Source organism: Meles meles, chromosome 10 (genome assembly GCF_922984935.1).
Source record: "Meles meles chromosome 10, mMelMel3.1 paternal haplotype, whole genome shotgun sequence".
Classification (NCBI taxonomy): Eukaryota; Metazoa; Chordata; class Mammalia; order Carnivora; family Mustelidae; genus Meles; species Meles meles.
Genome location: NC_060075.1, coordinates 1,567,859 through 1,584,321, shown reverse-complemented (window position 1 = coordinate 1,584,321; position 16,463 = coordinate 1,567,859). Strand labels below are relative to the sequence as shown.

The window sequence follows — 16,463 nt, the reverse complement described above, 5'->3', positions numbered from 1 at the left end:
CTGTGGCCGCAGCTGTGGGAGAGTGTAGGGAAGTCGAACGGGGGCCGCCGACCCTCTTCCTTCGAAATGCGCGTGCTGGGTTTGAGGTTCGGTTCTGATCTGTGCCCCCCCGTGCCCCCGTTTTCTGTGTGGCCCGGGAGGGAGTTCATACTGTGAGGCCTGTGGGGAGGAGCCGCTGGCACCGCACGTCGTCAGTCTCCTGCCCTGAGCCTGGGCTCTGTGCCTCCGGCCGCGCGCGGGCTGCAGGGCGGTGGGCTGGGAGCCGCGGCAGTCTGGGGGACGGATTTGGTCCCTGTGCTTGAGTTTGTGTGCGTCAAAGCAGGAAATCGATCTGTTTCTCCAGGCTCGTTCTGCGTTTGTCCGTCAGGTACCGAATCTCGGGAAACCTTAAGAACACGTATGGCTTCAAACATCTTCTCGAGACTTTTCCCGGAAGGCTGTTGGCACGTGTGCGCGCACGCATGCATTTGTGATGTGCGCTTTGTGCTAGATTATTCCACGTTCCGTTACGTGTCCTTTTTGTCCTAAGTGTGACCGTGTTACGTGGCTGTTGGTGAGGATCTTGCGGATACGACTGACCCCCTTCAGGGATTTTTGGTTTCCTGTTTCGGGGAGACTGGCAGGATCTCTGAGGTAGAGAAGGTGTGCTGGGTACACAGCCGGGGCTCCTGTGACCACGTTGGCTCACGGTCCAGACCTGGGCCTGTTTCGGGTCGCCTTGGTATCTGCCCGCGTAGAGATCCTTGTAAAATCAGTGATGGCGAGTACGGTCTTAGCTTCTGAAGTCTGTTACGTTTCTCCAGAGAGAAGCAGCAGGGTCTGTATTTACGTCTCCGTTTCTGACCGTCCGTCCCTCTCCGAGGAAGTTTCCCTGTGAGGAGTCGGCGCTCGCGGGTGGAGACGGCCGGTTCCGAGTGGGAGAGCTGCGCCCTGGGGTGGAGTCCCGAGGCGTCAAGCTGGAAGAGCCCGCGTCCGGCCGAAAACCCATCAGACTGGAGGATTCTTCCTGGGGGGAGGGCGGCCTTTCGTCCTCTTCAGCCCTTCAGTGGCCTGGACGAGGCCCACCCGTCCCGGCGCCCAGCGTGTGCCGTTGTGTCTGCTGACGCAGCCTGAGTCTCGCGCACAGACGCACCGGGAGCCCCGCCGGCCCGGCGTCCGAGCGCCCTGGCGCCCCTTCGATTCCCCGAGAACCGCGCACCACGGCCCCCCCGTCAGCTCCGCCCCGCACTCCTCTCCTTCAGTGACGACGTCGCCTCACGTTTCCCTAACGTGCCAACAGCTGTCCTGCGTGTGCCCGAAAACGCGCTCACCTTCCTCCCTCGAGGGGCGGGGAGGTCCTGAGACACGCGGAAGCCGCGGGGTGCGAGCGGGAGGCCAGCCGCCTGCCGGTGCGGCCCAGCGCGCGCTCGGGGCCGACGATGGTGAGTCGGGGGCGTCACGAACGCAGGTTCGACGCGCGGCTCCGCTTCCGTGGGCTTCTCTCGGACGGTGGCGCCGTGAAGGTGACGAGGTACCGAGAGAACGGGGAGTACGACACCTGCGACGTGCAGAGCACGTGAATGCCCGGGCCGGTGAGGCTTGTCAGCAGCGGCCTGCGCGCAGCTCAGCTTCTGGTGAACTCGGTTCTGCTGGGGGCGGTCAGGGCCCCTCGCCCCGCGTCGCTCAGGGTCCGTTCCCCCTGCTCCCCCTTGCCTTAGCCCTGAGAGACGCCTGTGGCGGCTGCGGTTTGTGCCCGCTGGGCTGCGACGAGCACCATACTTGGTAGCGGGGTTGGCCGTGTTGCGTTGTCCTGTTACAGCTTTATTTCCAAAACAAAAAAATGTTTATCCTTCTTAAAGATGACCCATACTCAAGACTTGGGCAATACAGATGGGGTGAAGGGGGGAGATGACCAGCATTTGTCTTGCTACCGAAGAAAAATCCGCTGTCAACGTTGATCCCCTGCTGTGGTTGTCAGCTGTCACCCGGGTGCCTCTTCTGCCTTTGTCTGAAGCCTGAACTTCAGGGCCATTTAAATATGTACGTTTAAAAAGCTGTTGACCACTTCCGCTTTTGGAGAGTCTGGTTATTTTCAGTTTTCAGTATATAATTAATGGTTTGAATTCTCTTAGTGCAGTGAAATATTTTCATCTTTGAGATGAGTGATTTCCCTGAAATAGAACTGCCGGGTTGAAGGATTTTTAAAAATTGATTGTATGTAGTTTGGGGCTGAAGATTTTGAAAGGTCACGGGACATACTCCCTTACTGCTTTTTGAAAGGGCACAGACTAGTAACAGCCAGGGATAAGCTGCTCGCAAAGGTTTGTCTGGTCTCACAGCGGCAGCTTTTAACAACATAAGCATGAAATTAGAAAAGAACGTGTTTCTTCATATCACCATGACTGTTGTAACGGACACTTTTCATTTTCAGGCTTAAAGTTTTAAAACTTTAATATTTGAAATTATGCAAAGTTTGATGAGTAAAACAACTACCTGAATTGTCGAAAAGCATTTAGGCTGTACGGTGCCCGCTGTGACTCTCACGTGGGTTCCTCGGGGGCCGATGAGCCACGTCTCCACCCTGGAGTTGCACAGAGGCCTTCGTCCTACTCCGGCACCTTCTCCTTCTGATCTTTGAGGAGGGCCCCAGTAACCAGTGCCTCCGAACGTGTCCTTCAGGGCCACCTTCCTGCTCGTGGCATTGGATAAAGCCAGACCAGCCGATTTTTGCTGAGAACAGCTCTGAGAGGCCAGACTGTGCCCGTGCTCTTCCCTTGGCCCTCTGTGCCTGTCTGCGAGTCAGGGCCGAGTTCACCGTGAAGGTCACGAATGTCTGTGTACTTCAGTTGCTCGGTGAACTCCATTTCTGCGTGGGGCCCGTGCTCGCTGCGTGGTCACTCTGGCCGGGTGGTCCAGAGAACAGATGCTGCTTCTGTAATTTCTGTGCAGGTGTGGAGCGTGTTTCTGGCTCTCTGGCGTGCGTTTTTTTCTTAGTGTTCTGTAGGATTCCTTGTTTGATTTCATGCAGAGCCCCTCAATTTCCCGGAAAAAATATATAACACTGATTAAGTCACAGAACCACAGTGTACTTTTAAAAAGTCTGTATAGTTCTTATGTTTTTAGTAGGTGCCCATTGATGGATAACCAAAAAAATATCAGGGCTAATCTTATTTTTTTTTTTTTTTTTTCAGGAGCATTTGGTGTGTCTCATAGGAATACTGTGCCTATCTGTATTAGTAATTTTCTGTTAAAGCAGAACACATCGTTAACGTCTGCCAATTAACATTTATTCAGATTTGACTTTGACTAATCCTTTATAAATTTTTTTCTGAGATGTCAAGTTTACAGGAAAGTAGATGGAATTCTTAAACCCTGTGGCCCAGAATCAGCAGCTACTAAATTTTGCCTCACCTGCTGTGTTCTCTCTGTCATGTAAATTAATATTAAAGTAATCCATTCTTGTTATTTCTTAATTACGTTGGGGAAGGTAGCCCCGGTCCCATGGAAAGCAGTTACCTGAGTGCGAAGCCCCTTTAGTCTTCGCAGCGGTGGCAGCAGGGACAGTGCCGACTCAGACTCACGGGCCACACTGAAACCGTTCCTGAGAGCGCCTGGGCAGCTGGGTCAGTGCAGTGACTGCCGTGGGCTTAGTCCTGACGCTGGGCTCCTTGCTCAGCGGCGAGTGTGCGGCTGCCCCTCCCTCTGCCCCTCTGCCCCTTGCCCCACTCAGGCACGCAGGCGCACTCACTCTCAAATAAGTAAAATCTTGGGGAAAAAAAACAAAAAACAAAAAAACTCCCCTAAGAAACTTAACTCTGGGTCACAAACAAGTTTTGGGGGGGTGGGGTGGGATGGGGGATGTGCTGACCGGGGGATGGGCATTAAGGAGGGCACGTGCCGGACTGAGAGCGGGGTTGCGTGCGGGTGCCGAATTATCTCTGGAACCCGGCAGTACGCAGGTGTATGTGCTCACTTGAGTTGAAGTAAAATCTTGATGCGAGGAAAAGAAGGAGAAAAACGCAGCTCCTTGTGTGAGTTTGGAGTGCACGTGAACGAGCCCGATTTTTATATCGGTTACATAGCGTGATTATATCAACAGTCTGGTTATTTTTTTCCTTAATACATTCGAGCTGGAGTTGAATTAAAGGAGCAAGTAAAGCTGCTGGGTATTAGGGGCGCCTGGGTGGCTCAGTGGGTTAGAGCCTCTGCCTTCGGCTCAGGTCATGATCTCAGGGTCCTGGGATCGAGCCTCACATCGGGCTCTCTGCTCAGCGGGGAGCCTGCTTCCTCCTCTCTCTCTGCCTGCCTCTCTGCCTAGTTGTGATTTCTCTCTGTCAAATAAATAAAAAATATTTAAAAAAAAAAAAAAGCTGCTGGGTATTAGATGAACTTTGGTGGTTCTGTAGATCGGCTTAGGTACAGCATCCTGACGAGTCTCTTCCTGGTGGAGTAGCGTGCTGCGAGGCGGGGACCCGTTCCCGGAAAAATCAGCTGAACTAAAACTACGTCCGTTTGTTTCTAGAAGACCCATTCGAGGACTTTTTTGGCAGTCGAAGAGCCCCCCGTGGAAGCAGGAACCGGAGCACAGGGTCGTTTTTCTCCGCCTTCAGTGGATTTCCGTCTTTCGGAGGAGGGTTTCCAGCTTTTGATTCAGGTATTAAACCCTTCGATTTGACGTCCGGTTTGTGGCAGACGTGCGCGCCGTTCGGTGTCAGAAGGAGCGTCTGTCTGTCTGGTTCGCATAGCCGTGTGCGTGTGCGGTCTTTTCCTGTGTACCAAGTCTGTACTGGGTAACCTGCGTTTTCCTCTCTCAGCTTCCCGAGAGTGTTTTACTTGAAAATCCACTTCTAATCTTACTACTAAAGGTCAACATTTCATGAAATTCCTGATTAAAAGAAGTCACTTGATTTGGGGTAAATAATTGTGAAAAATCCCACATGTAGACAGTCTCCCTGAAACCTTTTTTGTCTGACCTTCTTGGTTGCTGTAAGAACAATAGGTCGTCTTCTGGGAGGGTCCAGGCTGAGGAGACGAGAAGGGGGCTCTGACCCTGTGCAAGCGTTCCTGGCCACGCAGAGTGCGGCCTGAGGGGGTGACTGTGGGGCCTTGCCCTACAGCAGCCGGCAGCTCGGTGGGGTGCCTGTGACTCTTGAGTTTGAGCCCTGTGCTGCGTGTAGAGATCATCTAAAATAATAAAATCTTTAAAAAAAAGGGGGGGGCAGCTCATCAAGCAGAGTACTGCGCATGGGGCATGACGTGTTTTACCTGAGGAATTAGGATCTTCTTCCCACACGCTGCCAGCGCCGCACAGGCGAGGGGGGGGGGGTTCGATGGTGTGTGGACGCACCAGGACGCACAACCTTGCCTGGGGGACCACGCACTGCCGGTGAATTTGCTGAGACGCGAGGGAGAGTCGGAGAAAACCAGTTGAATACATCAACCAAATGGTGCTTCACTGAAGAAATGTGTGTTTCTGCTCCGTGTGGATGCAGACCTTCTAGCAGCCCTGCAGAGCGTCCTGTTGAGGGGGCTGGGGATTTGCCCTGGCCTGACAAGGACAAATCTTCAAGACGGACAAGGAGTGATAAGCTCCCGAAACACACCGGTCTGTTTCAGAGATCGGTTTGCTCTTGTGTGACTTGAGGAGATCCGGGGTTTCTGGCCTCTGGTGTGATCGCCGTGATTGAGAACGTTGTGCACAGGTGAATTACGTAGGTCCGTACTTTTCCAGTAAGTGTGTGCAGGTAAAATTGTTTGCGCGCTTTAAAAACTCAGAGGTTCACCCCTTCGCGGTCACACTACGAGGAGAAGGTAAGCAGGTTGGCTCTGGCGTCTGTGCTGGTGAAGCCGCTCTGCTCCTGAGGCCTCCCCGGGCCCTGGCCGCCTGCTCCATCGTGGTGCGTGGTGGTGGCCGGCCAGCTGTTGCCAGGGTGAGCCGCCAGAACGCACAGCAGAGTGCTGGCGTGGAGAGGGGAGAGGAGACTGCGTGCGAGAAGGGGCCGGGGGCTGTCGGGCTCCCTGGCCTCCAGAGGAGCACATGCCCGCCCCCCTCGTCCTCGTGGTTCTGGGGCCACTCTGTGCAGGCACCGCTGTCCTTGGTTTGATCCGTTCTTCCCTGGTTTTCCTGTTACTCATACTTGCCTTACAGGAGTGCCGGACAGACTGGTCTCTAATCTTCCCGTTTTCCTGCAGGATTTACTTCCTTCGCATCACCGGGTCACGGGGGCCTCACTTCCTTCTCTTCTGCGGCATTCGGTGGTAGTGCGATGGGCAACTTCAAGTCTATATCGACTTCTACTAAAATGGTCAACGGCAGAAAAATCACTACAAAGAGGTACGGTGCTTATAAGTGCTTCTAAAGTGACTAGGTGTGCTCTCCGGGGGCGCCACGTGTTCTCGGCGGGCGCTCAGAGCGTGCAGGTCCGGTTAAATCGGACACCAGGGGGTCCTCCAGCGTCTGAGTCAGAGCTTTCTCTTAGTGTTTCTCCAGTGGAGGTGGTCTTCGCATGGAGCCATGTTCAGAGCGTGTGACAGTGTAGTGACCGTGCAGCTGGAGAGCGTGGCCGGAGGGCGAAAGCCGTGGGCCGTCCGCACTCGCAGAGCGTGCGGGCAGCCGGGCCGCGGGCACCCAGGCCGTGCTGGGGACACGGCTCGGTTTGTCGGGAGGAAAGCATTTCAGGGAAGAACCGTCGCTAGTAGGTTGCTCTCCCGGGGCTCTTAGCCCTCAGCAAGAGCGGTTTCCTGCATGCCCGTGGGAATGACGCCGTTTTAAAATAAAACGTTCAGTGTATGGATTTTAAAAAAAGGTCTGCGATGCATTTTATCTTTCAGAATTGTGGAGAACGGTGAAGAGAGAGTAGAAGTTGAAGAGAACGGCCAGTTAAAGTCCTTAACGATAAATGGTAAGGAGCAGCTGCTGCGCTTGGATAACAAGTAACCAGGCTCGCGCGTGGCCGGAGCGCGAGCCGTAACGGGCACTGCCAAGGACCGGCATGAGCGCTTTTTTTGGGAAGATTTCAAACGAACTCCACTTTCAGTATAACATACCTAGTCTAAAGTATTTATACACAGCTCGCCAGAGCCCTGTTTGTCCTAGACCTTTGAGTTTCTTGTTGGGACCACATAATAGGACCATTGTTTGGGGGTTTCTGTTTTTGGTGTTTTTTTGTTTTGTTTTGTTTTGTTTTTGGTTCTGTTTTGTTTTCTTGTCTTTAAAATTGTAAATCTCTGTATGCACTTTGCTTTTTTATTAAACGTAATCCAAGGCGGCCGTGACTCTTTCGTACACTAACACCAGCACGGACCTGCTTTCCATTGTGTTTGAAACGTGAGCCGCTAGAGTCAGCCTGCTGTGAAGTGAACATTGCCAGGATGAATCGTCCACAAAAATAATTTCAGTTCTCAGTATTTAGTAGTGAGAGATAGTAATGCATTAATGGTGATACATTTCTCGTTTAATAATAAATTGAGGATGTTTTTCTAGTGCATGAATGCTGGCAACTTAGTAAGATTTGACAATTGTTTAAATATGTAATGTTAAGCTTAGGTTTAAAGTAAACTGGGTCTTTGTCATCTGCTTTAAAAAAAAAAAATAAATGCAAACGTGTTTGGTGCATTCTTTCCTGAGTGGGGCTTGTAGCCTTCTTGTGTCCGTGTATGATTTTTGTGCCTGGGCCTCCGGTGTCCCTTCTCTCCTGGGCAGTTCTGTTCCGCGGCGGATGCCGACGTGAGTGACCTGCGCTCGTCTTCCTCAGTGTTTTCGGAGGGGGGTGGGGATTTTCCTGTGCCTCCTATAGCGACGAGCAATTCATTCAAGCTTCTCCTGTGGTGACATTTTTACGGGAAAGGAAGAACTATGTGCACTTTTTCATTCTTGCCAAGTAGGTTTAGTTTCCTAGTGTACGTTTCATGCTGTCCCATCTGAAGACGTGACGGGCCTGGCAAGGTCATGGGGTGACAGAGATGTGAACGTGAGCAAAACTAAAGCTCTTTGTTCTTGGACGTGTCAGATCCGCCCCCGTCAGCGGTGACGACTGGAATTCCAGCCACAGGCATGTTAAACTGGGCGTGCTTGCGTTTGCACGACCCCCACTCAGCTTCGTTTTGGGTGAGCGTAGGGTCCTGCCAGAATACAGGAGAGGACCATGGGGTAGTTCCTTCATGACACACAAGTTTCTGTCTGTGCAGGCCCAATTGGAAGGCATGTGGAAATTGCCCAAGTACCCCAGAGTCTTTACAGAATCAAACCTGTTTTTGTTGAAAACAGTATTGTAGAAAATCCCATAGAAAATATAAAAAAAGCAGTGCAAAATGTAGTGTAAATTCTTACTTTTTTTTTTTTTTTTTTTAAAGATATTTGTTTGACAGAGACGAGTACAAGCAGAGGGGGAGCAGCAGGCAGAGGGAGAGGGGGAAGCAGGGAGCCCGGCGCAGGACTCGATCCCAGGACCCTGGGATCATGACCTGAGCTGCCGGCAGCTGCTTAATTGACTGAGGCACCCAGGCACCCCTTAGCATCAGTTTTTTTTTTTTTTTTTAAAGATTTTTATTTATTTATTTGACAGAGAAGGGACGAAGCAGGCTCCCTGCCGAGCAGAGAGCCTGATGCGAGGCTCGATCCCAGGACCCTGGGGTCATGACCTGAGCCCAAGGCAGCAGCTTTAACCCACTGAGTCCCCCACATGCCCCTCCGCTTTGATTTTAGATACATTTCCCAGTCTGGTCATATTGGGACCTTTCTGTTGTTGCTTGGTCAGCTGGGAGGATGCCGCGCTTCCTTGAGCTGTCGCGGGTTGCTTTAATTAGACATAGACCTTGGTTGTAAGTGTGATTAACAGTTGGGGTGGTGATAGGCCAGATGCTTTTCCTTTTGGCTAAAGTAGTTCCTACGTCTTGACATGGAGAGGGTCAAGGGAGGGAAAGTTAGAACAGTTCATAATCGTATCAGAAATGTTGGTCACAGGGACCCCGATGTGCGGAGGCCAGGACTAGCTGGGACTTCGTGGGCACCGAGAGGCCCGTGGGCTCGCCATGGGCCCTGGGGTGGCACAGCCTTCCTCGTCTTTGTGGTCGAGCAACCTCAGACTCCCCGGTGGATGGATCATTTACGGGGCAGCTCCCGGGACGATGGGTCTTCTCCGTCGTGTCTGAGCATTCAGAAAACGGAGGACTCTCTTCCCAGTGCAAGCGGCCAGGACTGGAGGCCCTTCGGGCGGCGCCGCTGCCGGCGCTGGCGCTTGAGGAAGCCCGGCATGCAGGGCTGTGCCGTCCCTCTCCGGCCGTCTCGTTCGTCCGGGCCAGCACCGTTGTGTCGCTCCTTCATGCCAAGTAATCGCGAGGTGCGGTGTGGCAGGGCTTGAGGCTACGTCTCGGTTGACAGCATCTCGCTGCTGCGCGGACCCCTGAGCAGTGAAGGGTCAGTCTCAGAGTCTAGGGAGCGGCGGTGTATCGTGCGCGGGATTGAGGCGGTGAGGGAGGAGCGTCTCGCCATCGTGCCCCTTTCCCCACCCCACTCTCCTCTCTCACTGACCGCTGGGGACGACATCCTGATGCTGAACGCGTTCCCCACATGGATAGGAAGACACCGGACATAGGCCTTTGTGCGCGAGTGGCAGGAGCCTCGCCGGAGGACCTGAGATGCCGCCGAGGTTGGGATGGCTCCTCTGTTCTGCTGCTTGGGGAAGACCACGTTATGGGGGTGACCCTGTGCCCCGCGCGGGCCCCCGCCCCAGAGCTGGTACGGCGAGGGCGGTGGATCGTAGCACGTTGGGTGGACGGCAGTCTTTCCCAGAGGCGGCCCGACGTGCGGGCGGGAAGGGTGGCCTGTGCAGGAGCGTGGCTCCCGGTGCCTTCGCTCTGCTCACACAGCACGCGGCGACACTGCGGTGGTGTGTAGGCCGACGCCTGTGGGAGGTTTGTTTCTCAGGCATTGCCCCCTTTTTGTTTGTTACGCAGTAGAGTTAATGACTGTTTCTGAGTATCGGTACGCCAGCCTTCCTGGTTGTAGGTAATTCTTAACGTACGTACCGAGTCACGTGGTTGTGTTTTTCCTGAACGGTTTTTTTTTTTTCATCTTAAAATTCTTTATTTAAATTCCATTAGTTAACATCCGTGTTACTGGTTTCCGGGGCAGAATTGAGTGACTCATCCGTCCTGTTTAGTACCCAATTGTCGTCCCCTCCCCGACCCTCCCTCACCACCCACTTACCCATCCTGCAACCCCTCTCCGCCCGCAACCCTCGGTGTGTTCCCGAGACTTAGTAAGATTCTCTTATGTTTGTCTGTTTTTGTCTTATTTTGCCTTCCCCTTCCCTGTGTTCATCAAACTATGGAATTTTCATGTTGTCCGGGCGGGGGCTGTGCTAAGCTCTGTGCGCTGCCCTTGCCCCAAACACTTCTCTCCGTGACTTCCCAACCTGTTGTTCGGAGGTGCGTTTCCCCTAAGAGGACGTTAAGGACCAGTGTTTTCCGGCACTGATGGTGTGTTCCGTCGTGTCGTGAACACCCATACCCTGTGCATGACACCCTCACACACGTGAGCAGGGGTCCTCGCAAAGTCGGGCCGGAAGAAGCGGGGTGTTCCGGAGCCGCCTTCTGCTGCCGCCTGGGCGCGCTCGCCCCTCCGGCACCGAGCTGGCGTGGGGGGTGTGCCGAGGGCCTCCTGAAGCCAGGCTGCTGGCCACTCCGCCTGCCCCCGATGTGAGGAACGTTGCTGCTGATCAGCCCGTAGCCCGAGCAGATAACCTCCTATCTGAGACGGGGGTGCCTGGTAGGATGCCAGGACGCGGACATGAGCGTGAATGCTGGGCTCCGTGTGTCCCGCCCGCCATCTCCCCTCGTCTTGCCCTGAGCCATGGCCCGTGGACTGTTGGAGGGTCGACACCGGCCCTCCTGTGTGGTCGTCTTCATAGCTTGCCCGGAAAGGCCGCTCGGTTTTGACCTCCGGTTTAATAGCTTACATTTTCCACAGACGAGTTTTCTCTCGTTTTCTTACACTTTCACACCTACGTGGAGGTCTTTTCGTCTCTTTAACTTACGTGGAGTGTTTGTGCCGACGACATCGTTCTCCCAGAGGTCTTTCCGTTTCCTCTTGACCGTTTCCAGTAGACGTGCCGCTGTGTTGGGACTCCAGCTCTTTCGCCCGGATCACCTTGTGTGGGTTGTAGTGGCTGCTGGAAAGGGCACCTTGTTCTCAAACCTGTCTTGGGTGCTCCTGAGGGCTTGGAAATGAAAGGCACAGTCAGCTCAGGTACCCACCCCTGTCTGATTTCCTTTATTAGTTTTCCTTTATCATCTCACCCGAGTGAGAAAGTAAGTTTTTATATTGCCTTCTTATCCAGTGGCTTCACTGTATTCTTGGTTTACTCTGTTTCTATTTTTTTCTTTTAGATGCGGCAGGGAGGACAGAAGAAGAGGGAGAGAATTTTTTAAAGATTTTTATTAGAGAGCGAGAGAGAGCAGGAGCATGGAGGAGGGGCAGGGGGAGACCAGACTCCCCAGTGAGCGGGGAGCCCAGTGTGGGGCTCGATCCAGGACCCTGAGATCACGACCAGAGCCGAAGGCAGAGGCTTAACCCACTGAGCCACCCCGGCGCCCCTTGGCTTACTCTTTTTTTAATAGTATCAATCTTTTATTTTTTTCAAAGATTTTGTTTGATTTGTCAGAGAGAACACATGCTCAAGCTGGGGCAAATGGAGAGGGAGACGCAGACTCAGTCCCTCGTGAGCAGGGAGCCCGATGCGGGGCTCCATCCTAGGACCCCGGGATCATGACCTGAGCTGAAGGCTGACGCTTAACGGACTGAGCCACCCAGGCGCCCCCCCCCCCCCCCCGGACGGATTTTCAAAGAAAGACTTCCTTGGCCCCCATCTTGCTAGAGCACTCTGTCGAGCAGCCGGTGCCTTCCCAGTGGCCACACCGGGGTCGGACGTGGGGTCGAAGCACTCTGCTTCCTGAGCAGCTGGTCTGGACTGGCGTGGCTGGGCGGAAGCACCTTTGTGTGCTGTGCGCTCCGGAAGGCTCTAACGTCCGTTGTGGTTCTGTGTCCCCGCGTTTTAACATGAAGATGTCCCCTGGTTTTGGTTTAAATTTCCTTTTAAAGAGAGGGTCAGGGCAGTGTTGCTGACGGGTCGTGTTCACTGCTGGCGTTGAGCGGACGCGGGGCTGGGCCTCGGGGCTGGGCCTCGTCGGGCTCCCCAGTGCGGCCGTGCGTACGGGAGGCACCTCCTGGCGCTGTGTGCCCTTTCCTCGGGCAGGGGTGCAGTCCCCATGTCACCCCTGGTGTGGCATGCTGAGTGAAACAGCTGTAGTAGTTCCTGGGCACACGTTTTCATCTAAAATGTTTGAAAGATTTAACAGATGTCAGGATTTCAGAGAGGGTAGAGTAACTGAGAAGAGACTGGAAAAATCAGATTTTATGAGTATGTGGATCTGTGGAAATAGAATGTTTGTTCTATGATGAGCCTTTTCAAGGTTTGTTTCACTCACTGCTAATCATATCATCTGTCCCACCTCCGTGAGGTCCTGCTTCAGAGCGGCGGTTACCGAGGACTGTGGGGCCAGCAAGTAGGCCCGGCAGCACACTCAGGGCCCAAGGGCTCCCTTTACAGTTTAGGGGACCCCCCCATGCCCACACTGGTCCTGTCCTCCCGTGGCCCTGCTGCAGCAGGAATAGGGCTGTATGGCCTCGAGACCTCCGCCAGGGTCGCTGCAGGGGCCTCGGGGGTTGGGGACCAGGGCGCTGGTGGCCGTTCTCCTTTCTGGACTATTTTCTTCCTGACATGGTCCTCTGTCTTCTACTACCATTGGGTTGGACGCTGGAGTTGGCGGTGTCCTGCGGTAAGGGCTTCAGACGTGACTGCTCATCCCAGGATGGGCCCAACTCCAGGGAGGGAGGCCAGTGATTCTGGATGGATCCAGGTAGACAAGCCGCAGACGAGAGTGTGAAGCCCTAGTTAGCTATCCTGTGTTCTCTCTCCGTTTCTGGCTCAGGATCGTCCTCCAGCCAGCCGGCTGCCACAGGCTACGGGGACAGGATAATCCCAGCGGAGGGCTCGGTGTGCCTGGCCCTGCTGGCTTCGCCGCTGCTGTGACACATTCTGCCAGGGCTGTGGGGTACGTGGGATCCAACCCTGTCCCACCCCCAACCCCCACCCTCAACCCCAGCCACTCCGCACGGTTCGTCCCAGAAGCTGAGTGTGTGGGTCTCCCTGGGAGGCCCTTGTGCTTTCAGGAAGCATCCGTGGCCGCCCCCCGCGTTTCTCAGGAGGCGGCCTGCTGTGCTGCCTCGAACGCCACATGGCCGACGCCGCACACGAGCTTTGAGGCCTTAACAGAGGCCTGTCGACGCACGCCGGCCTACTGGCCACGGGAGAGGCGCCGTAAGCCAGGCCCGGCTGAGGGGGAGGTGGTCGTGTGCGGCGGCCACGCTGAGGAGGTGTGGTGCGGTGCCTTCTGGCCTTGGCTTCTGCCGAAGGACTGGGGGGAGCCGGCAGCGCCGGGCTTCGGGGTGCGGCTTCCCTGCAGCCGGCTCCGCCGTGGCCCCTCCTGTGTCCCACGTGCCCTGCGGCCCAGGCGGGAAGCTCCGTGCTCTCACTGGCCGTCCCCCCTGATCTGGGTTCCGTGTTCGCTCCCAGCACTACAGCTTCTCCTTGCCAGGGCCTGGGCCCTCCTGGGACTTGGTTTCCCTTCAGGTAATCGGCCGTGGTGTGCTTTCACGGTGTCTGATTCCCGGAGAACTAGTCCGTGCTCCCCTCAGCGAGCAGGCACACCGGTCTGCCTGCCCGGTCCCGCTTGCGTGTCCCAGGGTCGCGTGTCCACTGTTTGCCGGCTGGGACTGAGTCCCTGTTGAGACCCACACTCGGAGCCCCGCAGTGTAGGAGGCAGCCGAGGCTCTGTGGTGCGTCTGTTTCCCTATTCCTGTCCCAGGCCTCTCCGTGGCCAGTCTGTCCTCGTCCCAGGCCTGTCCCGGTCCGTGCCGCTCCGGGTGCTGCTCTCGCGGCCCTCTTTGCCCCCGCTTGCCGTTGGTCCTCTGTGTCGTGCCCTGGCAGAGCCTGAGGTGCGCGGCACTGACCTCGAGGTGGTGCCGTGTCCCGTTAGCCTGTGCCCCACGCTGGTCTCCTGCACCCGGCACAGGCCAGGCCCTGAGGTTGGACGGAATCTTCCGATGGGCCGGGGCTGCGTTTCTGGGTGTTTGTGTCCGCTCACTCTGAGTGCTGACACTCGGGTCTCCCTGAGTGCGGCCCCTGCCTCGCCCGTGCCCTGCCACGGAGAAGCAGTCACCACCGAGGCCTCTTGGATTGTACTTACTTGGGGAAAAGCGATTCTGTTATTTCTGGAGGACTGTTCATTTGCATATCATCAGGCCAGGGAGTGCACGCGCTGGGTCTGGGCTCCGTTTGGGGAGAGAAGCGAGGCGCGTGACGGTGGCCGATGCCGGGCCAGCCCCGGAGCGTTCCTTTCGTAGCTTCCCACGGACTTCAGTGTCTCTGGCTCGGAGCCTGGCAGACCGCGTCTGGTTTAAATCTTGGAACTTGGTGCTGGGGCAGGACGAGTTCCGGCGTCTTTAGTTTTCCAAAGGAAATGGTGCTCGGACGCTCGTGAGCAGCAGGAAGCTTAGTTCATGCGCAGGAGAAGAGGCGGTGGAGGTCACCGCGAGACAGTAAACTCCGTGTGGGTCGCGGAGCTCGGTGCGGCTTACTGTTTTCCAGGGACCCGGTGTCTGCGTGTCCGGTACAGACCGGTCCACCGAACTTGTCGCGTGGTGCGCGCCACGGGAGGTTCGGGTCTGGTACATCACGAAGGACAGAGAACGTCTGGAGAAGCCCGTCGAAGCAAAGAAATGAAACGTGGCTTTCTGCAAGGGTGGCGTTGGGTCTGGGGTGACGTAGGGAGGATGTTTTAGTTCAGAAAGTCGTCAGTGCCACCGGGGCCCCCGTGCCTTTGCGAGGTGCCCGCGGGCGGGCTTGCCCAGGCGCGTGCTGCCCTCCGCTGTCCCCGAGCGCTCGGCAGAGAATCTGGCGTGTGGCCCGCGGCCCCGGGCTGGCAGGTGGAGCACTCCCGACCCTGCTCTGCTGTGTCCCTGGGCTTCGGTCGGCACCGAGACGCTCTGAAGGGGGGACGGGGGTGGGCGTGCTCTGGCTCAGGCATGCCTCTGCGTCAGCCGCGGCGCAGGGCACTCAGCCTGGGGGGCTTCCCGCCCCCTGCAAGGACCAGAGCCCCTGCCTGTGCTGCGCTCTGCGGCGGGAGGGAGGGCACTGCGCGGGGGCTCCAAACGGTCTGTCCGGCGTAACGCCGTCGTTCTTCAAACCAGCCCTTGTGTCCCCTTCCTCAGTCTCGAGGCGTATGTGCCACCGCTGGGGAGAGGATGGTGGCCTCCTGTTTCACAGACCTGTCAAGCCTGTGAGCTTAGTGCGCACGTAGTGGGCCCAGTGAGTGCTCGAATGAGTCCGTGGGGACTGAGCCCTTGCAGAACGTTTCCAGCAAGGATGTTGGGGTAAGACCATGATTTCATCTTTGCTTCTCATTTCCTTCATTTCCTTCTTCTAAGTCATTTTTTCTGGTATTTGAGACACTGTCCAGTTTTGTGGGAATTTTGTGGGGTCAGTGACATGATGGTCCTTGCTCCAGACCGAAAGACCTCAGGAGCTCTTGGTGGAGTGATGGGCCTGGGAGAGCATAAAGGTCACTGTGTCCCCTAAGGGTCACCTGTGGGGTCAGGAAAATGGTGACATGTGGGACAGTAGGTGCTAAGCTGCATGTCTGAGCACTGTTTGTGACAGGGTCGCTGTGGACGCGACAGCTTGGCTCTCAGCTCTGGCCGCCCACCCCGATCATGCCCTGATGGCCAGCGCAGGGCCCGTGCAGTGGAGCTCGAGGGAAGGAGGCTCGTGGGCGCGAGGCTGGAGCTGCAGCGGCACTAGGGTTTGCGGGGGAGCACGGGAGACAGACGCCGACCTCTGGCCGGAGCCGGTGGGTGGGCTTGGGCACGTGGGACAGGAGCCTCATGCCTGGGTCCCCCCGCGGGACCCCAGCTTCCTGTGCCCTCCTGCAGTCAGTGACGTCCTTGCCTCCTGCGCTCTGAGCGTGTCCAGATCCGAGAGACACGGGAGTTGTGGCTCCTTCCCCAGACTGTGTGGAGGGCATGGAGACCTTCGGCGTGCACGTGTTTCCTGTCTCTCCGTATTCAGAGCATCTCAGACTGTCGTCGAGCTGAACATCTTAGAGACTTGGGGATTCTAGCCACACAGCAAACCCAGAACGTGACGCGGCCCTGGAAGCCGGTGCATGTGCCTGTCCGGGCCTGGGGAGCGCAGTGTGTTCAGCACAGAAAGACCTGGGCGCGGGCAGGATGGCCCAGGCCTGGTGCTTCTTCCCCGGACGGTGCCTTGTGCGGCCCTGTGGCGCCTTTCCACGTCGTGTGGCGGAAGCGAGGCTGGTGGCCTGCGCCCTCATCAGCCTCCTGCTCCGTGGGGGTGGTCCTGGGC

At 56.1% G+C, this 16,463-nt stretch overlaps 1 protein-coding gene across 3 annotated transcripts in view; it reads left to right on the top strand.

The window, feature by feature from the left end:
• Positions 1–16,463, top strand: part of DNAJB6 (DnaJ heat shock protein family (Hsp40) member B6) — a 59,087-nt gene that overhangs the window by 32,737 nt on the left and 9,887 nt on the right. For 2 of the 3 annotated variants that reach the window (XR_006820590.1, XM_046021582.1), the window contains exons 6-8: positions 4,502–4,633; positions 6,172–6,313; positions 6,811–6,881. Coding sequence is in view for 1 of the 3 variants with exons in the window: in XM_046021582.1 (XP_045877538.1) it covers positions 4,502–4,633; positions 6,172–6,313; positions 6,811–6,881 (345 nt within the window). In the remaining 2 variants the exon portion in view is untranslated. The remainder of the gene's footprint in view (positions 1–4,501; positions 4,634–6,171; positions 6,314–6,810; positions 6,882–16,463) is intronic. The other variant, XR_006820591.1, reaches the window with a different exon arrangement.